Raw genomic sequence first — 27009 nt, forward strand, 5'->3', positions numbered from 1 at the left:
GTGTGAGAGGAGTAAGGCGACCCTGCCTATGCGGCCGAGCGAGTTTCCATAACCAACTCCACAACCGGCCGTGCACGGCTCCTCGGAAGATACCAATCGGATTCTCCCGCGGACGCTGTTGGAAGTCCCAGGCGCCGCTTTTAATGCCGAGGAGCTGCACGTTCTTCCAATCAAAGGGCCCCCGCGGAGGGTTCGAAGGGCAGAGCCAACCGGAAGGCGCTTATTTTCTTTTGTCCCGCCCTCCCCTGCTTCCTACTGGCGAGTTTCAAACCCACAGGAGCCAATGAGAGTGAGCGGACGCTTTGTGCCCCTGCCGTAGCCTCAGGCGCGGACTTTGAAGAAAAACTGTCGCGGAGGCGTCATGGTGCCACCGAGACCGGCCGCAGCCGCGGGTGAGTATGACCGTGAGTCTCTGCCTCTTGCAGGCGTTCCAGCAACGGCGGGGAATAACAGAGGCAACCGAGTCAGTTATTTTCGCGGGAGGTGCCCGTCCGCTCCCCTGCCTGCCTCGTTCTTCCCCTGGGCGTTTGCAGTCCAGGGAGCGCTGACGGGAACCCAGGCCCTGGCCCTGGCCCTGGTTGAGACGTCTAACTCTGGGTAGGGAAGAGTAGATGCGGGGCCAGCTCCCTCACAGGCATCTTCCCCGTAATTCCTGCAGCCGCTTTGCAAAGGGATGTCATTGTCACCTCGTTTAGGGAGAGAACCTGAGTCCCCTTGCCCGGGTCGCACACCCAGAAGGAAGCCAAGCGCTCCCTAACCCAGATTTGGCTCCAGGCGGAGCCTGGGCGTGGTCCTCTATGCTGCCGTCTGATCTTTGACAGCCAAGAGGCGGGGTCTGACCCCAAGGCGGGTAGGGGAGTGAAGGGGGGGGGCGTGGGCGCTGGAAGTTGATGGTTAAATCTGCACCCAGAACTGAGGGTCCTGGGTTCCCTGATCTCTTAAATGTACCTGGAGCCCTTAGCTGCCTTTCAAAATACAGCTCAGATGCCGCCAGCTTCCAAATGCACACAGTGTTTTGATAGTTTCAGTAATAATACCTGTTAACTATCTGCTAGGTCCTGGGCACTGTCCTAGGCGCTTTACATAACAGCCCTTAAAGATGGGCATTTCTGTCTCCTTTTTATAGGTTCAGCAGCAGCGAGGTTTGCTAACTTGCTAGAAGCCACAGCGCTGGGATTCTAAACCGGTCTCTCAGCCGGTGCTCTCTACACTGCCTGGCATGGCCTAAAATGCATAATCCTCAAAGCTGTCTCCTAGAGGTGCATCAGAGCCAGATAGCAAAACACACAGCAACTTTTTTTTTTTTTTTTTGCCATTATTGAGTTTTAGCCTTTTCCAACCACCTATTCCTCTCACTCATTTGCTGCCTCTGAACTCCCATAATTCTTTGACCCTTTCTAATGATACCTAGATTTTGCCTTATATTGTAATTATTTTATCTTCACTACTAGATTGAAACTTCCTGAAGACAGAAATACAGAATTTTCATTCCCTCACAAATGCCTTGCTTAGAAAGTCACCATGTAATAGATGTTTGTCATGGACCCCCTAACCTGGCCTATTTTGTCCTTAGGCCCAAAGGAAGCCATGTAAGGGTTTGTCGCAAAAATCATCATCCCTGTCAGAAAAAAACATAATAAGACCAGAGCAAGGGGCGTCTGGGAGTCTCAGTAGGCTAGGCATCGGACTCTTGATTTCAGCTCAGGTCTTGATCTCAGGGTCATGAGTTCAAACCTCATGTTGGGATCCACGCTGGGCATGGAATGTACTTTAAAAAATTTAAAAATTAAAAAAACAAAAACAAAAAACCAGGACTGGTTCAACAGCTCAGATGAGCCAGTAACAGATTTCTTCATGCAAAGCATAATATGGTGGTTGTGAGCAAGGACTCTAGGGGTTGGATAAACCTGGTTTCAAATCCTAGCTTTGCTACATATTAGCTAGGTAACTTGGGCATACCATTTACCCTCTTTAGATTTCAGACTGTAAAATACCTCATAGGATTGTGGGATTAAAGAAAATAATGTAAGTATGAAGAGCTCAGTATAGGACGTGGCATACAAATGATATTGTTGATATAAACATTAACTTAGAGGCAAATTTATGGGTTAGGGACTTTATAACATGTGGTCCAAAGCCAAAATTATTACAGAAAAGTGCCATCTTTTAGAATATTAGTTAAAATCTCCAGTTAAAGTTCTGTTGTTTGTTTGCCTGCCTATTTTGCAGAAGAGCGGCAGAGAAAGCTCCAGGAGTACCTAGCAGCCAAGGGAAAACTGAAGTGCCAAAGCACCAAGTGAGTTTGTCTCACCCAATTATGCAAGTTTGGTTGCCCTCATTGATACTAGCAATTTAAAGCCTTTAAAAACATAGCCCTTTTGGGGCACCTGAGTGGCTCAGTTGGTTAAGCATCTGCCTTCGGCTCAGGTCATGATCCCAGCGTCCTGGGATGGAGCCCCACATTGGGTTCCCTGCTCAGTGGAGAGCCTGCTTCTCCCTCTCCCGCTCCCTGTTTGTGCTCTCTTTCTCTCTCTGTCAAATAAATAAAATATTTTTTTAAAAAGGACATACTCTTTAAAAACAACAACAAAACATAGCCCTTTTGTTTGCAGTCTACTCAGACTGCATCGAGATCTTATGATAACTCAGAAAAGGGTATATTGGTTCAGACATGACAAAAAAACCCGGAGCAGTTTAAGCACTATTATTGTGACAGGCTCTAAAGGAAGGGGGAGAAGGTCCACAGTATTATCTACAATGCTAGAAGCTTTTCCTATCCCTGCTTTTTTTCCTGGGAAAGTGATTCTTGTGAAAGCTAGAAAAGGTCAAGGAGTTGAATGACCCTGGTTCTGTTGTTCCTTGCTAAAGTAGGAGAGCCAGTTATAGTCAGTCCTCATAGCTGCCCACCAACATCCCCCAGCTTGACAGTGCTCTTTGGCTATTCTCTTAGCACTTACTCCCAACTTAGACAGAATATGACTGTTTCACTTTTATCTTTTGTCAACATCTTGCCATTGTAATGGTGTTATTAGTCCCTCTTGCTTAACATTGATATATTTTCTCCCCAAAGAAGAGGAACTGAATTTTTACAAAGTTAGTTTATTGTAGTTTCCTTTTACTTTGGGGTTTTACTCAACTCTTTTTTCTTGATTAAATAAATCTAATTAATTTATTCAACAAATATTTAATACCTATAATATATCAGTCACTCTTGGTTCTGGAAATATGGTACTTAAGACTGAGAGGTCCCTGTCCCTCCAGAGTTCATGTTCAAGATGGGGGAAACTAACAGCAAGTCATGATCGAAGTCCTTAGTCTGGCAGTTGTTTTTGATCCATGCAGATTGACTCCTTCTAAATTCTCCTCTATTTTCCCGTTCTTTTCTGCATTTTCTGCTCACTGGCTAGATTTCATATGTGCTCCTGTTTTTTTAATTATATCTCTTTTTTCACCCCTGAATATTCATTATCTAAAGATACTTAAAACAAGGAAATTTTTCAAAGAAGCTGTTAATCACCTTACTTGACATTGTATCTCTAGTGCCTGGCATATTGCAGTGTTCAAGGAATGATATTTGGATGAGCAACACTATGTAAATATGAAGAAACATATATTTCATTAATCTTGTTAGAATGCTGTATTTAGGGGCGCCTGGGTGGCACAGCAGTTAAGCGTCTGCCCTCAGCTCAGGGCATGGTCCAGGCGTTATGGGTTCGAGCCCCACGTCAGGCTCCTCAGCTATGAGCCTGCTTCTTCCTCTCCCACTCCCCCTGCTTGTGTTCCCTCTCTCGCTGGCTGTCTCTATCTCTAATAAATAAATAAAATCTTTTAAAAAAAATGCTGTATTTATGCATAGAATATGTCTGAAAGGATCACAAAAAAATGAGTAAGAGTGATGTGGTCACTGAGGAGTAGAATAGCAGGACTAAGAATGGGATAATAAGGGGACTTTATTGAATATAATTTTGAATTATTTTACTATATACAGAAATTCCAATGATTTAAAATTCTAATCTTAGTAAATTGTAATCACTATACTTCCCAAGCCTTGCTGATCCTTCTGTACTAAGAATTAATCTTATCTTGTCTTTTATAGGCCCTATCTAAAAGCCAAGAGTAATTGTCTGAATCCTCCACCTTCTAAATCTGTAAGTAGAAATTAGTCTTTTATAAAATAATCACTTGGGGGTGCCTGGTAGCTTAGTTGGTTAAGCGGCTGACTCTTGATTTCAACTCAGGTCATGATCTCAGGGTCATGAGATCAAGCCCCATGTTGGTCTCTCCTCTCAGCATGGAGTCTGCTTGAGATCCTCTGCCTCTGCCCCTCCCCTGCTCACGCACGCTTTCTTTGTCTCTAAAATAAATAAATAAAATAAATCTTTAAAAAATAATAATCATCATTTTGGGGGCACCTGAGTGACTCAGGCAGTTGAACAACAGACTCTTGATTTTGGCTCAGGTCATGAGAGTGAGAGCTTGTGGTCTTAACCACTTCAGCATGCTGCCATGGAGTTAAATGGTTCAGTAGTCATTAAAAGGGAACATGTATATTGAATCTTCCAAGCTACTTAACAAGATATGCTTTCTAAACAGTTCAGTTCAGCTAGATTATGGATAGAACGATAAAGGATCCTCACATTTTCAAGGTTTAAATGGAAGAAATTAGCCTTCTGAAAGGCTACATACAACATCATTAGACACTGTGAAGGATAGAAAATGTATATAAGGCAAAATTGGTACATCATGATGTGAACAGTTGGGAATCACTAGGTCAGACTTCTACTTCAAGCAGATTGAACTGGTGTAGCATGCAAGCCTTAAAGGAAAAATCTGCTGGGAAGAAAGTGTCCTCATTCAGAGTTCCCAGAGTTCATTCAGAGTTCCCAGCTTCTCTAGAAGCTGACAATACTGATTTCACTAAGTCATCTCTTAAATGAAGTGATGCCTACCTCTTTTTTACCCAGTTGTGAAGATAAAAATTAAGTGGGAAAACCAAGTATGGAATAGGAGGAACTAAGAGGACTAGGCAAGTAATAGTCATCATTATAATTGTATAATGCCTTACAACTTATAAAAAGTTTATAAAACATTTTCATACCTAATTATAATAGCTAACATTTGAGTGTCATCCGGATACTGGCCAAGACACTTTATACACAATATCTCAATTAACATTCAAAACAACCCTGTAAGAAAGGTGGCCTTACAATTTAATGTCCAGATACCTTTGTGAATAAAAGGAGGTACTGTTATGTTGGGCCAACAGCCATAAATAAAAACTATCTTGTGAAAAACAGGACATTATGACATCCTTCCTAGAAGATAGATGTCATTATTGTTATTCCCATTTTACAAATGAGAGGACTGAGGCCCAAGGAGATTGAGTACTTGACCAAAATTACATAGCCAGTAAGGGTCAGACCCAGGACTTGAACAAAGGTCTTCTGGCATACTCTTACAAATTATAAACTTTAAAATGGTGAATTCTATGTGATGCAAATTATATCTCAATTTTTAAAAAAAGAACAACTAGGGATGCCTAGGTGGCTCAGTGGGTTAAGCGTCTGCCTTCTGCTCAGGTCATGATCACGGGGTCCTGGGATCGAGTCCTGCATGGGGCTCCTTGCTCGGCAGAAAGCCTACTTCTCCCTCTGTCTGCTGCTCCCCCTGCTTGTGCACTCTCACTCTCTCTCTCTCTCTCCCTCTGACAAATAAATAAATAAAATCTTAAAAAAAAAAAAACAACTAAGGAATAGCACATGTTTAGAAACTTTGATACCACCATCCCTGCCTCTTCAGTAAGCAATAATGTGATGATCAGAGGTAGATGTAAATGTTGGGGCTCAAGGAGTAACCCAGCTATAGCCATGTGGGTATCCATCCATCTCCCTGCCTCCCACTTCCAACCCTCCCTTATTCCACCCCAGCAATACCACCTTACACATACCATTCTAGAGCGGACATCTCTTTGCCCTTAATGCCAAGTGGTCTTGGTTACAGACTCTCTTTACACATTCACAAAGTTTACATAGTAATTCTCAATAATATTACCAAATCAAAAGTAAAGAGTGGTAACTCTAGCACTCCCATATCTTCCGCTGGAGACATATAATCTACAAATCTCTGCCCAATTCTCCCTTCTGAATACTTGCTTTCAGTGCAAATGCCCTGGAATCCACAGTGACCTGCTCCAATTATTTACCATACCAATTCTAAACTCCCATCCCTAGTTTTTTAAGTTCTGTATAACCTAGTCCTACCTTTCTTATCCAAGATTAAATCACATGACTGAAACATTTACTTGTTAATAATGTAGAATCTAACCTTAAAACCCTGTCCTGACTTTACAAATATGATTAACTTTCTACTGAGATGTTAGATTGTATTGAAAACTGTTCCAAAGTATCTCAGGCCTCCCAGCATCTACCACCTATCCTTGCCACTGATATCCAGGGATGAGACAAAGGTTCTTGAGTGACACTGTGACCTTTACAAAAGCAGTGTTGTTTAAAAAAAAAATTAGTGTAGCAATTTACAGTACTACTAGAAGGAACTTGAGAAGTACCCTAGCATAAGTTTATTATGTATATATCTTTTCAGAGTCCCTAGAAGGACACTTCATTTGGGACATAATGGGCATTCAGCAAGTACTTGTTCAACTGAGGCAAATTTATTTTTTAAACAACAATTTTTCTATTCTCACTGCATCTCTGCTTAATTCCATCAAGCTAAAATATTCTAGTATATTTCTGATAAGAGCTCAAGTTATAAAGATCTTTTAGGGGCACCAGGTGGCTCAGTTGGTTGAGCATCTTGACTCTTGGTTTCAGCTTAGGTTATGATCTCAGGGTCATGAGGTCAAGCCCCACATCAAGCTGCATGTTGAACCCCTCATTGGTCTCCAAGCTCTGTGCTTAGTGGGGAGTCTGCTTGAGATTTTCTCCCTCTCCCCCCACTCACATGCTCTCCCTCTCTCTCTCTAAATTAAATAAATAAATCGTTTCTTAAAAAGGTCTATTAGTGAGCCTTTATTTTCTCAGATTCAGCTTTATTAAGTGAAATTCTAAATAAAATAATTTTTAAATTTTTTATTAATTTTCTATTTTAAAAACTGAGCTATTGTTATGAATTTACTTTTTTGATATTTTTCTTTGTCTTTTTAGCATACTATACCCAAAAAGGATGTTACCAATCGTGTTGCTTTGCCTACCAAAGCTACAAGACCCATCAGCCTTAAACTCCAACCCAGACCTGCCAATATCACAGGACTGCAGAAGCCAAAGTTGGAGGCACCAAAACTTCTGGGCAAAAGGCTGACTTCAGGATGTGTTTCTTCTAACTCAAACTGTAAGCCTTCCAGCAATAGTCAACAACAGCATAAAGCTGGATCATCCACTACTGGAGAACTAGCTAGAAAAACTTTGGGGTCACTTAGTATTCAAGAATTGAAAACTGCAAAGGAGCAAGTAGCAGATCAAGGAAATACTAAATGTGCAGACTCTGTGGACAATAACCATATCAAAAATGAACACTCGGATAGCAGTCTAAAAGAGATAAACAAAGAGAACTTGCCCCAAACCTTATCAGACTATGAAAGGAAGTCAAATCCTGAATTACGGACAGTATGTAAGCCAAAGACTAACTCTTATAATCACGTCAAGAGCAGTCTGGCTCCTAAACAAGCCTTGGGCAAAAGTTCAGGTAATGGTGCTACTCTGAAAGACAGAGTTAATAAACCATTTGTTGGAAAAACACAAATTAGGATTCCACCAGTAAAGTCACAGCAACTATCTAGAGGAACAAATCTTATGAGACCAGGAGAGAAACTCCCAAAGACAGTTCCCTCTCACAACGTTCAGACCCTTAGTAGGACTCAGGCACCAAAGAAACCACTGGTCAAGGACATAAAGGATATAAAGGTTAATAGGGATAAATATGAAAGACCAAATGAAACTAAGTTACAGTCACACAGTGTTACTGAACAGAAAGTAAAACAAACCAAACCCTGGACATGCCCCAATGTGCTTCAGGAAGGCTTTACTAACAGACATCCAGGCATTAAGCAAGATCAGAAATCCACTCAACCTTGTTTTAGAACTCGGACATCATGTGCATTGCAAAAATCAAAAGCCATAAGCCAAAAGCCTAATTTGGCAGTTGGCAGTTTTAATTCAGTCATTCCAAGCACTCCTAACATAACAGTAAATGGAACCAATGGGAATAAATGCAGCAACAACTATCAACAAAAAGCACAGACTTTGGACTCCAAGTTGAAAAAGACTCTTTCCCAGAACCATTTTCTGAATAAGACAGCTCCCAAACCTCAAGCTGGTAACAAAACCATAAATGGAAGAAGAGTCCCAAATGGGGCCCAGACTAATCCAAATATTAAGAAGATCACAGCAGAGGATCGAAGGTATTTGCTTAATTCCATAATTTTGCAATTTAAGATTAGGCAAATTGACCATCAGGAATACTCAGGCCATAAATAATGGCTTCTGAGTAATTTTTAGCTACAGCCCTGAAAAAAAGATGACTGGAAGCGAATATAACAAATATTGACTTGATAGAGCTGGGTGGGACATACATGTGTTATAAATTATTCTCTGTAATTTGCTGTATGCTTGAAATAATTTCTTTTTTAAAAAGATAGTTAAAAAGAAACGGAATGCTTGAGTAAGAAATAGGGGTTGTAGATGTAGACCACTCGTTCAGGAAGTAGCCTGCAGGGACTGAAAAGCAATGGAAAAGGGCCAGGTGGGAGGAGTCAGAGTAGTGAATTTACATAGCTAGAAATGGGGAGTTGGTGGTCCCTTGTTAAGCAGACCAGTCGTTAAATCCAGGAAGAAGGAACAGGAAACCTCCATGAGTGTGGGCAGGCCAAGTTTTGAAAAGTAAGCTAAGACAAAGAGAAGCAATGAGTTCACATCCAGAGTTCAGACAGTAGAAATCGGGATCTCAGGGTGCTGAAGGTTCACATTAACATGCATGTAGCTGGAAACCAAGCCAAAGGATTTCACACCCTCTGCACAGGACTAGATAGTCTCACAATGTGGTGACCCTCCAAGGAGAAGCATCTGTGTACACTTGGGTGGGGTGGAAAATAAGGAGATTCCTGACAAGGGTGAAAGAAACATGTAAAATTAGATGGTAGCTAAAAGTATAGCAGGATGAAGTGAGGGCAGGATCGATTCTCCGAATACAGCCCTGAATACCACCAACAAGCTCTCTGCTCTCCTGAAGAGACAGAAAATAAACCGCTTAATTTAGGGTGATGTGATCGAGAGAATGAGGCTGGGCTGACTTCTTTAGATAGAAGGATCAGGGAGGTACTTTCAACAGTGACATCTGGTCTAGGAATAGGATAGTGACAAAAAAGAAGAACGAGCCTTCTGAGCAAAAAGAAAACTGAGTACAAAGACTCCGAGCTGGCGAATGAATTCAGGGTCCCTCCCCTGGTGCTCAGTCTAGACCAGATAGCGGCTGATGGGTCTTTGAGACAGTGTGTGGAGTGCTGACCATGTTTGATTACGGTCAAGAGGAATCTGTGGAGAGGGACAGATCACTCACTCATTGCTCGAGTGTTCCTTCAGCACCTACAGTGTGCTGGGCACTGGGAGATACAGTGGTGAGCACATAGGCACAGTCTACCTTAACGGAACTTTTTTTCTGGTGTCTATTTGGAAAGTACTAGAATAATAAAAATCATAGTATTGGGGTCCTAGGAATAAGTTGACTTTAGAAAAAGGTAAAAGTTTCCTCTTCATTTATGATTGGAAGGAAGGCTGACAGAAGAAGAATGCCAGCAACATAGAGGAAACATGCCAGACATCTCAGCTTCTGCCATAAAGCAGGTGGTTAGCGTGAAGGTGAAGGGGTCAGGCAGTTGGGGCTGAAATAAGCACTATGGATTGTGCTCTGGAGTCAAGGAGGGAAACAAGGGTTAAATAGTTAACTGACATTCTGGAAAAAGAAAAACCATAAGGTCAGAAAACAGATGGGTGATCACCAGGAGCCGGGGATAAGGAGCAAGGTTGACTACCAAGAAGCATGGGGGAATTTTTGAAAGGAGTATATCTCGATTATAGTTGTGGTGACATGACTTTAGGCATTTGTCAAAACTCGAAGAACTGTACACCAAAAAAAGGCGAATTTTGCTGTATGTTACTGAACATTTGTGGGTTCTAGACACTGAGCTAGGCACTGGGACATTCAAGGTTTCTGCCTTCACAGAACTTGCATTCTAGTGGAGAAGACAGAAAATCAACATCTTGACGAAATAAAATAATTACACATAATTACCCCTTCAAAGAGGTGTCATTTGAACCAGAGGACTGAATGAAGACTCAAGACCCTGAGACAGGAATGAGTGTGGGTCAAGTAACTGAAGGGATACCAAAGCTCCTGGAGGGGAGAGAGTAAGAGGGAAAGTGGTATGACATGAGGTCGGAGAGGCAGGCAGGAGCCTAATTACACTGCCTTTCTGCTGTGGAAAACATGCTTAATTTTATTCCAAGAGCCGTGGGAAGTTTCTGGCAGTGACACGGTCTGCTTTACACTTTAAACACCACTCTGGCTCCTGGGCACATGATGAATTTGATGAAGGTGAGAGTGGAAGCAAGGACATGAGTTAGGAAGGAGGCTGCTACGGCACTTCAGGCAGAAGGTGACAACGATCTGGACCAGGATGGTGGTAATAGAGGTAGAAGCCTATAGTCTGTACAGTGGTGTGTCAGATGTGAGAGAAAGAAAGAACTACATAAAGACAACTCTTAGTTCTAGGTCCTAGCAACTGGGTAGATTGGGGTACTATTCACTGATATACGATAAGCTGTTTGGGAACCGATTTGAAGATGAAAATCAAGACCTTTGTTTCAGACCGTATTAAATTTGAAGTGACTGCCAGACATCAAAAAATACCAACTAGGCTGTGGGTTTTACAAAGTTTGGGGCTCTAGGGGAAAATCTGGCCCAAAATGTACATCTGTGAGTTATAAACATGTAGTAATTTAAAGAAGCTGAAGAGCCTACATTCACATGCTTGAGTCTCTGGATCTTGGCGCCTCTTCCAACAGTAGTCTGTTGACTGCTTAGAAGCAGGAGTGGAGAATGTGAAAGATGGAGGAGAGTGAGAACTAAGATTTGGCCACCATCAGAGCCTAGCTACTTAAGACTCCTGAAATCGTTGATCTTGTTTGGGAAGAAAGGGGGTCATGTGTGGTCAGGAGAGGGCTAAGGAACTGGGCGAAGTGCTTCACTCTGGCCAAGAACCTACTAAGGGCAGAATGCAGGTTCAGTTGAGTGGCAGATAGAGAGCTTATGGTAAGAGAAATGGAGTGCCGAATTTGTGATCTCAGAGATGGAGGAATGTTTTAGGAAAGCAAGTGCCAGAAGTAATATACAGGTGAAATGAGAATTTTTAGAGAAAAATAATGAAGAATAATCATGAAGTTGAGGAATTTGAAGACTGAGATCCTAGTAATCCCTCTGCCGTCTGCTTCTGAAGGGTAGGGGCAACCATTGTTGCCATTACCCATTTGTAAATTGTTTTTAATTCCATTCTCCTGACTTTGTGTGTCATTGAAGGTATTTAGTGGTACTCAATCCATGCATATGTTATACTTTGAAAGTGTGACTATATACAAAAAGAAACCTAAAGAATTTTCCCACCCCCCCCCACTCTTAATTTTTTAACAGGAAACAATTGGAAGAATGGCAGAAATCTAAGGGGAAAATCTATAAACGGCCTCCTATGGAACTTAAAACAAAAAGAAAAATAATAGAGGAAATGAATATTTCATTCTGGAAGAGTATGGAAGAAGAAGATGAAGAAAAGAAAGCACAACTTGAACTGTCCAATAAAATTAACAATACTCTAACACAGTGTCTGCAGCTCATTGAGGAGGTAAGGAGGATAAGCTCCCAAAGCTTTGGCCTAGAGTCTTAGAGCTTTTAAATATTTTTCTTAAATACGGTGTAAGAGAGATAACCTTGGTCTAAGCAGAAATTCAGCTGCTCTTTTTAATAGAGAAGAAGAATAGCAATAATAATGATGGCATGCACTTAAATAAAGGCTCTTATATGCCAGGCACAGTTCTAACACTTTACTTATATGATCTCATACAATTATCATAACAACTATTACCATGCCCACTTCACAAATGAAACTGAGGCATAAAGAAGTTGGAAAACTAACCCAAGCAGTCTGCCTTTCAAGGGATCCAAAAGAAATTTTGCCTTCTTTAGGCATCAAGGTCAAGGTGTAAATACTTGACATTTGGATATGAAGCTGAAGTCAAAGGCAAGGTCATGTGTAAAATTAGATTATTCTGATGACTCTGGGTAGCTATAAATGGCATCTAAATTGTATCTTGGATTCTGCAGGTAAGGATAAAGGAGATGGTAAGCAAAGGGTATGATCCCTAGGTGATGCCTTGAAGGAAAAATATATTAATAAAAAATTGTGTAGACATCTATACTAAGGTCCTTGCCGAAGCAAACCCAGTTCTGTCCTTTGGCTGGTGGTGTTGGACAGCAACAGAAAAAGTGAACCTTCAATTTAGGTCTACTCCAGGTAATTTTTTCACAAAATTCAGTTAAACATTAATTATTTCTCCTTTATGGAATTAAAGTTCAATTCTTTTTTTTGTTGTTTCTCTTTCTTTTGTTTTCATTGTATTAAAGAAAATGCATGAACATTCTTTAACAATTTTTGTTTTAGATTTTATTTATTTATTTGACAGAGAGAGAGAAGCAGGGGGAGCTACAGAGGGAGAAGGAGAAGCAGACTCCCCACTGAGCAGGGAGCCTGATGCGGGACTTGATCCCAGGAACCTGGGATCAAGACCTGAGCCGAAGGCAGGCACTTGACTGACTGAGCCACCCAGGCACCCCCATGAATATATTCTTATTATTAAAAACATTTCAGGGACAACTGAGTAGCTCAGTTGGTTAAGCATCAGACTCTTGATTTCAGCTCAGGTCATGGTCTCAGGGTAGTGAGATCGAGCTGCCCTGCGGCTGCGGCTGCGCCTGCACGTGGAGCCTGCTTAAGATTCTCTGGCTCCCTCTGCCTCTCCCTCCCCCTCTCTCCCTCTCTCCCTCTCTCTAATAGTAATAATAATAGTAATAATAATAAAATTAAAAATAAAAACATTTCAAACAATACAGAATATGACTAGACCTCCCCACCGAGCACACCTGCGCACGCACACACACCAGTTATGCATCCCAGGCTTCTCCCTAGAGCTGACCACTATTGCCATTTATCCATCCAGACAGCTTTTATGCATGTACATACCATGTAAGCACATAGAGAAATGAAGTATATAGTTTTATGAGTTGCAATTATTTTATTTCAGATTTTTGTGTATGTTCTTTGGTTGTCTTTTCTTGTGTTGCCCTAATATTAGTATTATTCTGGCTTTGTCAAATAAGTTGGGCAATTTCCTCTTCTCCTATACTCTGAAAATAGTTTATACAACATGAGAATTATTTTTTCTTTGAAAATTTAGAACTTGCTCATAAAGTTATCTGGACTATGGGGGATAGTTTTGTGTATATCTTTTCAGTTTTTCCTGTGATCATTGGTCTATTTGGGTTTTGTATTTCCTGAGCTAATTTTAGTAATTTCATGCCTTTTATTTAAAGATTTCTCTATCAATCTTTTTAAAAGGCCATCTTTGGGGTTTTATTATTTTCTTCTTCTGCATCAATGTCTGCATCTATTTTTATGTTTATTGTTTTTAATTAGCCTCTTTAGTTGAAAGCTTAAATCATTTATGTCAGTCTGATTTTCTTAAAAAATACATTTTAATGCTATACATTTGCCTAAGAATTTAGCTTTGGTCATATCCTTTATGTTTGTTTAGGTAATATTCTGTATTAGTCAGAGTCAACTCAGAAAAACATAAACTGCACCAGGTATCTTAATAGGAAGAATGTAATGTAAAGGTTTTCACAATGTCTTATGTAAGTTCCCTAGAAGCAAACCCTAAGAGGAGAATTTATGTGAAAGTAATTTATTAGGAAGAGAATCCCAGGGAAAACTAGGGGAGTGGGGATGTGGGGCCAGGAAAGGAAAGAGGACAAGTAGGATGTGATATCAAGCAAAATCCATGGACTATAACTGTGGCACAATCCCGCAGAGGAGCTCTGGAGACTGGATCAGACCTCTCAGAGTCATCCTGATCAGGGGCAAGGAAGCTATAGTATTAATATTTCCATGGTCATTGATTAATGGCTGTCCCTTGGGAGACAAAAATTCCCAGGCACCCTGACTCTCTGGTACATACAAAGAGAAGCAGATTCTGGCTGTTGGACATGAAAACACTTTGTGAGCCTGCATGCACAAAAATGGTAAAGGGACCATCAGAGGAAATATGGGTACTACACACAGGGCTGACAGTAAAAGGGAACGTGAGGTAACAGAGACACTAACTTCAGGAAGCAGCTATCACCCACTGGGTCTAGGGGGAACAAAGAGAGGTTGAGGGTATCAGAATCTAGAAGCTAGGAGAAACAAACTCCAACTCTAAGGAGACCGTACTACCCAGCAGATGCTGGTACCAGACACTGGAGGAGGGGCCCAGCAGGGCTGGGACTCAGACCTTGAGGAAAGGATGCTACCCAGTTGGTGCTCTTGTGTCTGAAAGAGCCCAGTGAGGCAGGATCTGTAAGTGCCCGGAAAAAAGGTGGAGGCTAGAACCAACTATCGATGCCAGAGTGAAGGACCATTGCTGGGGTGGGAAAGCAAATGGGGAAAAGGGAAGTCCCTCTCTTCTCCAACCCCACAATCTCCCTCTAGCTCCTCATACTGGCAGAGCCCAGCAAGGAGCTGCTGTGAAAACAGTGAGTTACAGAATTCCAGCCCCAGTGTCTCAAAGCAGAAGATAAAAGGTGGGTTTGGAGCTAGGAGGCCATAGGTTAATAATTGACCTGCATTTCTCATTATTGTTCATCTCTAAATAGTTTGAGATTTCCATTTTGAGCTCTTTAACCTGAAAGTTATCTTGGAAGAATATCTTTTAACTTCCAGATAGAGTTCTGTTTTGTTTTGTTTTTCCTGACTATCTTTCTTCCAACTTTAATTATACTGCATTGTAAATGTAGCCTGTATGTGTTCTGCTTGATAGAATTTGTTGAAATTAATGTCTGACCAGTTGTGGTGAATGTTGCATCTCTTAGATGGGTGTTGGAATTCCTGAGTAATAGATATTCCCTCCAAAACTCAACTTTTCTATCATACTCTTCATTTCTTTGTTCTGTCACACTGAGTTCTGGGAGAATTCCACAGCCAAATCTTCGGCTCACTGATTTCTTCTTCAACTCTGTTGAGGTTTATGCTTCTTTCATGTAGCATTGGTTTTCTCAAACACCGATGATTCTTGATTGTGAGCTTACCTCTGGGGCTTCCCCACCTCAGGAGGAGTAGGAGGCACTGCTTAGCTGAGTGCGCCGGTATCTGGGTTTCTGGTCGTGGTAGCTCCCATATTCCTCCTGGTCCATGTCACTGCCCGCTCTGGGTACAAGCCAGAAGGGACCAAATTAGTGAGGACATGTTAAAGTGACTTTTGTGAGAGTTAGCCCTTTTTATATAGGCTGCATGAATCCCCAAAACACTCACATATACACACCCCTGTGACCTTTGTTTACCTGTGCCATCCTTCATACTTCTGTTAGAGACATATGAAAATTCTGTTCACTATTCAGTGTTCACATTATTATGAATATGTAAGAAATATATGGATGTTGATTACTGTAGGGTTTGGTTTGGGGTTTGGTTTTGCATAAAAATGTAAACATATTCCTTACCTTCAGCTATGAAAAATATTTTACTATTTGGTTTCAATTAACTCTTAAAATTGAATGACCGGTGTCAAAACTCATTGAAATATACTGTTTAAATGGATGCATTTTATTATATGTAAACTGTACCTCAGTAAAATCAAATTTTTTTAAAAATTAAGAAAAAGTGATCAGACTGATTTCTGCATAGCTGCTCTGATGAATATTAGATGTGAGAATAACAGCAAAATGGCAATAATTACCTCTGGGTATTTTTTTTTACAGGGTGTACCATCTAATGCAATATTTGCCATCTTGTCCAGTATTCCTGAGGTCGAAAAATTTGCTAAATTCTGGATCTGTAAAGCAAAGGTGTTGGCAAGTAAAGGCACCTTTGATGTTATTGGGCTGTACGAAGAGGCCATTAGAAATGGGGCAACAGTGAGTATCTGTCTTGGGTGGGTGACTTCCTGAAAATTCTCTCATGCCAGTTGTCTGTTGTTTGCAATATGGCAGTCATACAATGTCATGTTAAATTTCTAATTCATTTCATAATGTATACACAGATTATGAAGCACAACATGTCCTTTATGTACATTTAATTAAAAATTTATTTGCTAGAGGGGCACCTGGATGGCTCAGTCAGTTAAGCGTCCAACTCGTGATTTCTACTCAGGTCATGATCTCATGAGTCATGTGATTGGGCCCCTGTGTTGGGCTCTCCATTCTCCACTCAATGGGGAGTCTGCTTGAGATTTTCTCTCTCCCTCTCCTTCTGCCCCTCCCCCCCCATACACACTCTCTCTTCCATCTCTCTCAAATGAATAAATAAATCTTTAAAAACATTTTTTAAATTTATTTGGTAGAAAATAGTGTTTCATGTAAACTAATAGAATCACTGTTCTTGTCAAGTGAGTGTGACTCACTTTACACTCATTGTAGAAATTTGCACTTGTGGAAAGTAATAGCATGGAAAGTTACAACATCAATATGCAGTACTTACAAAATCTTACCTCACCATAAAGAACCTAAAAATACATTAAACCCAACATATTCATATATTCATAAGGCACTAATTCAGAGCCAGTACATGAAAAATTAATTCTAAAACCTAGTAAAACTGTCTCCATATAACTTTTTTTAACAAAAACCGCATCCAACAGTTTTATAACTCTTTTCACTTAAATGTCACTTGTCATGTCATTTAATATTCTACCATACCTCTTCCCATGATTGTTCAAAATCAGAGTTGCACATGCACATAGTTTAAACAGTCATAGTCAAAATCATTCAATAAGTTTCTTTCCGTAAGGCCTCTGTCCCTCCCCTCCCATTTCCCACTTCCCAGAGCAAACTGATTATTTTCATATTTACCTGGATAGTTTCAGATAGTGTGCTTATATTGCTATTTCTTGATTTTTCAGTTTTAGACATGATTTGTAGACTTCTAACTATGCAGGATGAGGATTTAACCCTCTTTCTGACGCACACATATGCATGTATCCCCAAGAGACACATGCCTAGAAATTTTGCCATCCTCCATATTTCCATTAGAGTTATATGGAAATCCTGGTCACTATTGTTATGAATAATCTATGTTCATAGTTATGAATATGTAAGAAATACATGAATACATTAAGCCATGTAATATATACTATAATTATTCTGCCTTTCAAGCATGACTTTCTGCTTTTCCTGAAGTTAATTATTGTCTTGTTTTTCCTTTGCTTATTTTTCTGAGTATTTATTACTATGTAATTGATTCCAAACTTTTCTCTAATTGTCTAAATTTCTCAATACTTTTTTTTTTTAATTCAAGTTAGTTACTATATAGTGTAGTATTGGTTTCAGGAATAGAATTTAGTGAATTTAGTTACACTTACACGTAACACCGAGTGTTCACCACAAGTGCCCTCTTTAATGCTCATCGCCTATTTAATCCATCCCCCCACCCACCTCCCCTTCAGCAACCCTCAGTTTATTCTCCATAGTTAAGAGTCACTTATGGTTTATCTCCCTGTTTTAATGTTATTTTATTTTTCCTTCCTTTCCCTTATGTTTATCTATTTGGTTTCTTAAATTCTACATATGAGTGAAATCATATATTTGTCTTTCTCTGACTGACTTACTTCACTTAGCATAATACATTCTAGTTCCATCCATGTTGTTGCTGGCAGGATTTCATTCTTTTTGATGGCTGAGTAATATTCCATTGTGTATATATACACTACATCTTCTTTATCCATTCATAAGTCAATGGAATTTTGGGCTCTTTCCATAATTTGGCTGTTACAGGTAGTGCTGCTATAAACATTGGAGTCCATGTACCCCTTTGGATCAGCACTTTTGTATCCTTTGAATAAATACGCAGTAGTATAATTTCTGGGCCTTAGGGTAGTTCTATTTTTTTTTTTTAAGATTTTATTTATTTATTTGACAGAGATAGAGACAGCCAGCGAGAGAGGGAACACAAGCAGGGGGAGTGAGAGAGGAAGAAGCAGGCTCATAGCGGAGGAGCCTGATGTGGGGCTCGATCCCATAACACCGGGATCATGCCCTGAGCCGAAGGCAGACGTTTAACGACTCTGCCACCCAGGCACCCCAGGGTAGTTCTATTTTTAACATCTTGAGGAATCTTCATACTGTTTTCCAGAGTGGCTATACCAGCTTGTATTCCCAACAACAATGCAAAAGAGTTCCCCTTTCTCCACAGCCTCACCAACAACTATTGTTTCCTGAGTTGTTCATTTTAGCCATTCTTACAGGTGGGAGGTGGTATCTCATTGTAGTTTTGATTTGTATTTCCCTGATGCCGAGTGATATTGGGCATTTTTTCATGTGTCTCTTAGCCATTTGTATGTCTTCTTTGGAGAAATGTCTGTTCATGTCTTCTGCCCATTTCTTAACTGGATTATTTATTTTGGGGTTGATTTTGATGAGTTCTTTATAGATTCTGGATACTAACCCTTTATCAGATATGTCATTTACAAATATCTTCTCCTATTCCCTTGGTTGCCTTTTAGTTTTGTTGATTGTTTCCTTCGCTGTGCAAAAGGTTTTTATCTTGATGAGGTCCAAAATTTCTCAATATTTTTAAAACATCAGATATCCTATCGATTTATTTTTCTTAGAAACCCTTCTCCCAGAACTTTCTGACATGTTCCAGTTTCGACACGTTGCTCTTTACCACTGTCTTTGCCTGTCATTCTGGGATCTTCACCATCACCCTCACATTCCTGTATCTATCTGCATTGTCTGTTTTTCTTCTCCAGTGCTTTGCTTCTCTGTCTGTTTTGTGTTGCTGCTGTTGGTTTTATTTTGGTTTTCTTTTATTTTTTTAATTTTATTATTTTTGTTTGAAAGAGAGTGTGCATGTGTACATGGGGGGAGGGGCAGAGGGAGAGAATCTTCAAGCAGACTCCTGCTGAGCACAGAGACTGACTTGGGGCTCAGTCCCATGACCTATGAGATCATGACTTGAGCCAAAACCAAGAGTCTGACACTTAACCCACTGAGACACCCAGGCACCACTCCAATGTTTTTCTTCTCTGTTTTGTGTTATTGTTGTTGGTGGTGGTGTTTTTGTTTTCTTTTGTTTTCTCTTGTTCATGAAAGGCTTTACTCAGATGCCAGTAAAAACTGGGCTGTATACAAAGAGGTGGATTTGAAAAAGTTCTGGGCACATGGATGAGGTTTTACCATAGGGTGATCTGGCCGAGCCAATTGGGTGAAGAACCCTCAACAGCAATGTCTTCAGATCTTTCTAAAACTGGTCATATTCTCTAAAGAAAGATCTTCCAATCTCTTCCTGGGAGCTGGAAATCAGACTACCAGTGTTGTGAGGGAGTAGAGAGCTGGGATTGCAACCTTCAGCATGGAAACTTTCATTTATCCCTTTTTTTCAGTGGGCATCCCCACCCTCAATTGTGCATGATATTCCCCAGAGACTTGGAAAATACATCTTCAGTTGTCTGTTAGGATAAAAATTTGGAGGGGCGCCTGAGTGGCTCAGTCGGTTAAGCCTCTGACTTTGGCTCGGGTCATGATCTCAGGATCCTGGGATCATGCCCTACATTGGGCTTCCCACTCAGCAGGAAGTCTGGTTCTCCCTCTCCCTCTGCCTCTATGCCTTCCCCAGCTTGTGCTCTCTCTGTCTCTCTCTCAATTAATAACATCTTTAAAAAAAACAACAACAAAGAAGACTTGGAGGTTTGACTGCTAAACAGATGCTCAAGAATCCTCCTGATTTTGACCCCACCATTCATTCTTGAGCCTTTCAGAAAGGCTCTGTGGTTGAACCATGTTGTTTCTCAGCCACATTGCCAGCTTAGGATTCAGCTCTTTCAAGTTGGTTAAGTTGGTTACCTCTTCCTTCTACATTCTAGCTTCCAAATCTTGTTGCTATTTCTCCTATTCTTTGTAGTCATTGCCTCCTTTAATCCCATTATCATTTCACTAGAGTTTCCATAGGGATTAGAAATAAATGTATATTCAATCCATCATCTTTAACTAGAAGCCTATAAAAATGTAAAATATGTTGATAAATGTTTTATATAATTCAGACATTTTGCAATGTATTCTGTACATTTATTCCCATTCCCTAAAGCTTAAAGCACATTAGACTTTGTGAAAATGTATAAATAGCTTTGCTTGTATGCTCTGTTGTCAGTTCACATCTATTATTTATGTAATACAGAATTCCAGATCAGAAAGACCAAGCTCCAAATATAATATTCCTATCAGAAATTACAGTTAATTTATGGTATTCTACTTCATGGCATAGTTTAAATACTTTGAAAAAGGAAGTCTATCTCAGATAACTTTACCAGAAAAGTACTTTTTAATATTTTGCCAGAAAGGTACTTTAAATAATAATGGCTTTTTTCTAATGTTTTATTTTTTATGTTATGTTTAATACTGTATTTTATATATGTTTAATGTTATGTTTTTTATGTTACTAAATAAAAGAAGAAAGGAAAGGCTAGGGAAGATTATCCAAAATACTAACTAAAGGCTGCATTTGGGTGATTGGATTATGGGTGATTTCTCTTTTTTGACTATTTTTCAGTTTTTCTGTAATGAGGTATATGACTTTTATGATAAAAACAAAAATTCAGTTAAGACAACGCTAAAAACGTATGTTGCATTTTTGTATAAGCTAACTTTACATCTTGGGGCCAGAATCTTTATGTGAGGACGCATCTTCAGTGGGATCATAGAAGTCAATTAAGAAAATTAACTGACATAGAGAAATGTCACTACAGACAGCTTTCCATAAGCGCATTTCTTCGTAAAGTCAAGCATGCCAGCATTTAACCAACATTTTCTTTGTTCTTTCATTTTTCACATAAAGCAATAAATCTGAAACTTTTTAAATGTCATTTATAGTTAGATAAGAGATTTTTTAAAAGGAAACATTTTCATTATAAAAAGAAGCTCATTTGATGTTAAGCAAAGTTCCTTAGATCATTTTCTCCATGAATGTTTTTAATACTCTTTATGTATTTTCTTTCTTCCAGCCAATACAAGAGTTACGGGAAGTTGTTCTTAATATTTTGCAAGACCCAAACAGAACGACAGAAGGTACTGCTGTTTTTGTATTTAAATTCACTCCCTCCAGCCACTCAAGTAAAAGTCTTCGAGAAACACTTAGGGGAAAAAGGAAAAGAATTCTAAATCCCCTGAAATCCCTCTCACTTCTTGGTTTCCATAGCCTGGTTTTTTTCAGCCATCATCATCAGCTGATTTATTTCTATTATTAGTAGTAAATATACTGCTCAACACCAAACATAGGCTGTTTTCACAAGAGCAGTCTAGACCAGGGTGTCTTGCTTCCCTGGAGTGCTAGGTGGGAGAAGACAAGTGGCTCTTTCTCAGACAAGACTGAGGCAGAAGGGAGAGATGCCTCTGTGTCATAACAACCCACCAGGACTCACACATCCAAATTCACATTATAGCCTTCAAAATTGGAGGCACCTAGGTGGCTCAGTTGGTTAAGCGTCTGCCTTCAGCTCAGGTCATGATCGCAGGGTCCTGGGATCAATCCCCTAATCCAGCTCCCTGCTCAGCAGGGAGTCTGCTTCTCCCTCTGCCTGCTGCTCCCCCTGCTTGCGTTCTCTCTCTCACTCACTCACTCTCTCTCAAATAAATAAATAAAATCTTAAAAAAAAAAAAAATGACTGGAGTAGGAACCTTTTCACTTAGCTAACCAGTGCTGTCATTGGTCAGAACCTTTAGAAGACTCTTCTATGAAAAATACTGTGCCAAATACAGTGAGTGGCCCACTATAATTGCTTATATTTGTTATATGAATGGCATGAAAAACAAGCTACTTTGAAAAAATAAAATAGATTATTTTTCTGATCTTAGAAGGTGACAGATGTTCTTCCTTTAAGACAGATTGAATTTTGGGGAACAATCAAGTCATGTGGAATGATAGCTAACTAACCCATTACTTTTGGGGAAATTTTGGGAATAAGGTCACAGGGTAGATATACTCAATGTTACTCTTATACTGGGAATGATGCTACTATTCAGATATTTGTTTATAATTCATGGCATTTTTCTTCAGACGGATAAGAAAAAAGACAGGAATTCGTGCCTTTCCTACTTCTTGGCCCATATTGACCTCTTTTAGGGTCTTAGCTTCCAACCATAATATCTGCCTATCTCAGCTAATTTCCTTCCCTTCCTTTTGGTTATTGTGATTGAGCTATCATGTATATTGTGTTAACACAAGATATTTTTTCACCCACTGCCCAAGGTAATAATCATGTGGTCATCCCTTTTAGGAAGGGATTGGAAGCTCAAGTGAGTTAACTCTAGTGAGTCAAGGAAATTGACCCAAGGTTGGTAAAAAACAATGATTAGTCCCTAAGGGAACCTCTCAAGAGCGAATAAGAGATGGGGATGTGTTCAGAATGTTGAAAAGCTATCAAGGATCCAACTCTAGGGGCAAGGAGGCTCAAAGGCTGTCTGGAGGGCTGGTTAGGAGGATGGCCTGATGTAGCAGGGCATTGCTAGACGGCTGGGCAGGAGAAACTATACATCTCACTTCAAATCAGTTACTCTTTTTTAAGTTGGGAAATCATTGTATATATTGATTTTTCATTTTATTGACTTTTAGTTTCAGTATTAAGTTGCTAAACCTTACTTTCCTTCTTGCCCTTGCATACACAGGAGTTACCCCCGACTCTTCAGTTGCTGAGACAAATATAATAGCAACGGAAGAACTGGCCAATAAGACAGAATCTGAAAAGTCTTGTCTTTCTCTGAAAGAGAGAGAACAGGTTACAGCAACACCCCAAATAACCAAGGCAGAAGAGGATAATCATCCTGGTATCAAATTACAGATTGCCCCGATCCCTAGGTGAGCAAACTCTAAAGTAAGCTTCGTGTTTATGGGTTTTATTCAAGACCTGTTCTCAGTTTCACTTCCATAGATCCAGAGTGCCAGCAGTTTGTGGACACCCCTGCGTCATGTGAGGACCAGGTGGTCTAATCCATCTTTAGCTGAGGGTGAGGGGAGGGTTGGAACCATTGACAGGAAGACCTGTGCCCTTTCTGTGCACACACACAGTCGCCCTCACAGCACTCCAAGGAGACCTGACCCGCCATGAGGAAGGTGGTGCTGGAGTCTGGAGACAGGCTGGAATGGATTTCCCCTCCCTCCTGGATTCGGTCCTGCACTTACAGATCCCACGCGCTTTTCCTCCCAGGCCCCAGGGCGGGGACACCGAGTGCCAAGCAGGGGCAAGCTCTGTAGCTGTAGGAGGGAAGGGACAGAGAATAGCCCTATAAAAACAGGCTGCGCAGTCGGGTATGTACTAGATAGAAGCTGCTCATTTTATTGGAAGTGTTCGGGGTTTGAATAAGTATAAGTTAAGGCAGAAGTCATGGGAACTGTGTCAGGATATCAGTGCCATTTCCTAAAACATTAATATAACATCAGTCTCTATTCATGATCTTAAAAAAGACTTCCAAACAAAAGCACCACGACCACACAGTCTAATTTAGTTCCCTGGAAAGCACAGCTGGGCCTCTTCCAGTCCTAAACCCCTCTCTCAGTGCTGCCATTACAGCCGACACACAGAAGGATGAAGGCAAGCAGGTGATCTGAAAACCACTTCTTGCTGGCTCTGGAATTTATCATGAGAGTTTTTAGCATACCGGCCTGCTAGTTTTGCTTAGGCTCATGTAATCAGTGGGTTTGTGAGATGTAGACCAGATTCACTACAGGGAAAGTTCTCTGCAAACTATCCTCAGGGCTACTTTTTTTTGGACACATTAAAGTTTACAAGGAAGACGCCCAGTTTGTTCCAGTTTCAATTTGTGGCTTGGTCCACCATCTTTTTTTTTCTTTTTTTTTTTTTAAAGATTTTATTTATTTATTTGACAGAGATAGAGACAGCCAGCGAGAGAGGGAACACAAGCAGGGGGAGTAGGAGAGGAAGAAGCAGGCTCATAGTGGAGGAGCCTGATGTGGGGCTCGATCCCACAACGCCGGGATCACGCCCTGAGCCGAAGGCAGACGCTTAACCGCTGTGCCACCCAGGCGCCCCTTGGTCCACCATCTTAAAAGATGTTTTTTGAATAATTTTCTTTCAAAGTGAGAAAGAATCTTAGAATTCATTTGTCCAACCCCATTTGGTGTTAGGCCCAATTTCCTTGAAACTTAAGAACTCTTTGAAAGTTTATGAATAAACACCAACCGCTAAGTGTCCAATAAAAACCACACTTAACACATTATTCAATAAATCTCTGTGCTTATACCGTCCGAGAGCAAATAGACACCACCCAGTTCATTCTGACAATCAAGGAAAAGCCATCTGAGGACAGGAGCTGCTGTACGCGTACTCTTACGTCAACTTTCATTGAAATGTCTACCGTGTTTTATTAGGACAGAAGAAAAAAATTCAGAACAATAAGAAGAATTTCCAAAGCAGTTATAAGGCTCTGAATGCATCTTTCTGTCCCACAGGGTAAGCGGAATGCCGGAAGTACAGGACATGAAACTCATCACCCCTGTGCGGCGCTCGGCAAGGATTGAGCGGGCTGTGGCCCGCTACCCGGAAATGCTGCAGGAACACGACTTAGTAGTGACTTCTCTTAACGAGCTGTTAGAAGTGGAAGAAACAGAGTGTTTTATATTCCGTAAAAATGAGGCTTTGCCTGTAACATTAGGGTTTAAAATCCTCGAGTCATAATTTCTTAATGCCTTTTTTTTTTTTTAAGGTGTTTCAGAGCCTCCGTGAAACAAGAAATACCCTTGGCCAGGTGACCTGGACAAAATTATATAACGGACAGGCAGACTGTGGGCTCTTAGGATTTAGTCACTCACTGGGGTTACTCTCGAATTTAATATCCCCACAGGACTGTCTTTGGTTTATTTAAGACTATAGTTTGCCACAGTTTGATAGTACATAAATTTTAAGCTATTGAATATTCATTTACCCCACAAGTATGGTAAAAATTTCCACCTTATTGACCTAATTTACTCTCAGTGTAGTTTCTTTTTTTACATCAAGAGGCTGGTGCTGCAGGATGATGGACTTTCCTTCCTGCATCCGCCTTAGCAGAGAGGGCGAGGCCTATCTGCCCTGAGGGGAGCTTCGAAGCTAGCCTTCTGGACCAGATGCCATGCGACAGACTAATCAAATCCCCTCATTTTACAGAGCTGACGCTAGCTATGCTTTTGCTCAGAGATCCCAGATGACTTTTGTGTGCAACTCTGACTTCTGTCACAGTGTCCCTACAGATGAGGGGCAATTCCCATCCTGGCTATGCCAGGGCTTCTCCAGTGGAACACAGTTCTGAACTGCGGTAGTCGTCTAGCTTTTATATCCAAAGCTAATTTTGCATTTGTTATTCAGAAGTGCTTCAAAGAAAAACAAAAGGGAGCAGGGGAGAGGGGAGGGGAGGGTCACTTGCTTCTTCACTTCAATTCTTTGCTACAGGACACCTGACCTGAGAAGACAGTACAAGCCCCAGAGACTATTATAGGTTGCCTTTCCTTCTTCCTGGGCAACTGTTCTTGGAAAGTTAAAATTAGAATCATTATGTAAATATAATGTATAGAAAAACCTAGCCGACATATTGTGAATTTTAAAATTTTAGCTTTCTTAATATTTAAGTATTATCTAAAACAAAAAAATTAAACTTTGTTCATTCCTGCTTATTCATTTATTTTATTTATTATTAAAAAAAAACAGTGTTGATGGCTTGGCCTAGAGAATTAGGGTTTTGTCTGGGGAAACTCTGCTACGCAATCTCAAGAGGCCTCATAGGGAACATTCATTACCATGGAGAACTCACCTCCATCAAGGGTCTGCCCATCATCCTCACCCAGGAGCTGGATTTTATCACGATGAGGGAAGCACCATCTCTCTAGGTCAGGTTTATAACGACAAGGTTCATAAAACTGAGCTATAAAACCATAAAGTTGATATACTAATTTTCAATAAGAATAGATGGTCACCACAACCAAAATGCAGGACTCCACACAGCCAGCCCTTTCCTTCCCTTTGGACAGACTCCCTTTATCTGTGAAGCCAAATAATGCCCAGGGAGTTGCTGAGAGATCACGAGATCTGAAGGCCAGTTTCAGTTAGGTTTCTGTCAGTTGCTAGGGGAGAAGTCCCACACACACAAACACTACCATTTAGCGCTTCCTCTGGCTGTGTTCCATGCATCTTATCTCACTACACCTTCGCAGTAGCCTTATGACATAGGCATGGAGACGCTACGTAGACGGTCAATGATAGGGCTGAAATCTCAGACACAGAGCTGTCTGGCGCCAAGTCCAGACCTTTCAATCCCCGCCTCTACACCCAGTAAGGACAGGAGGAGTAAGAAGGCGATATGGAAGAACTTCTTGAACTGTTCCCATTTACCAAACGGGGATTGCTATGAGCGCCAGAGTACTGTCGTTTATTCTACAAATGGGGTGACTGGATTACATTTTTTACCTCCAGGCCGCTAACTCAGGGGCGATGCTTCCATTCCCTTCCTTTCTGACTGCTCAGGGCTGGATGTCAGAATTAGGGTATCGATTGAGCTGCTGTAACTAGTCCCAAAGGGAAACGTGTCTCTCTTACATCAGTAGTTCAAGTGAAACTGTCCAGTGTTTGGTGCCAGGGCCTGGCCACATCTGTCTTAGGGCTCTGCCATCCCCGGGGTACAGCCTCATCCATATAACCAGAGATGGCTCCCAACCAATGTCAC

The 27009-nt window shown here is 40.7% G+C and overlaps 1 protein-coding gene across 1 annotated transcript; it reads left to right on the forward strand.

The window, feature by feature from the left end:
- Positions 1 to 294: 294 nt before the first annotated feature.
- Positions 295 to 25981, forward strand: CKAP2L (cytoskeleton associated protein 2 like). Its single transcript, XM_002926333.4, has 9 exons — positions 295 to 392; positions 2230 to 2296; positions 4097 to 4148; positions 7164 to 8416; positions 11698 to 11905; positions 16072 to 16227; positions 21306 to 21369; positions 22966 to 23155; positions 24767 to 25981. The coding sequence occupies exons 1-9, from the start codon at positions 362 to 364 to the stop codon at positions 24990 to 24992; spliced, it is 2247 nt and encodes a 748-aa protein (XP_002926379.1). The 5' UTR covers positions 295 to 361; the 3' UTR covers positions 24993 to 25981.
- The last annotated feature ends 1028 nt before the right edge of the window (positions 25982 to 27009 follow it).

This window comes from Ailuropoda melanoleuca, chromosome 4 (assembly GCF_002007445.2).
Source record: "Ailuropoda melanoleuca isolate Jingjing chromosome 4, ASM200744v2, whole genome shotgun sequence".
Taxonomy (NCBI): Eukaryota; Metazoa; Chordata; class Mammalia; order Carnivora; family Ursidae; genus Ailuropoda; species Ailuropoda melanoleuca.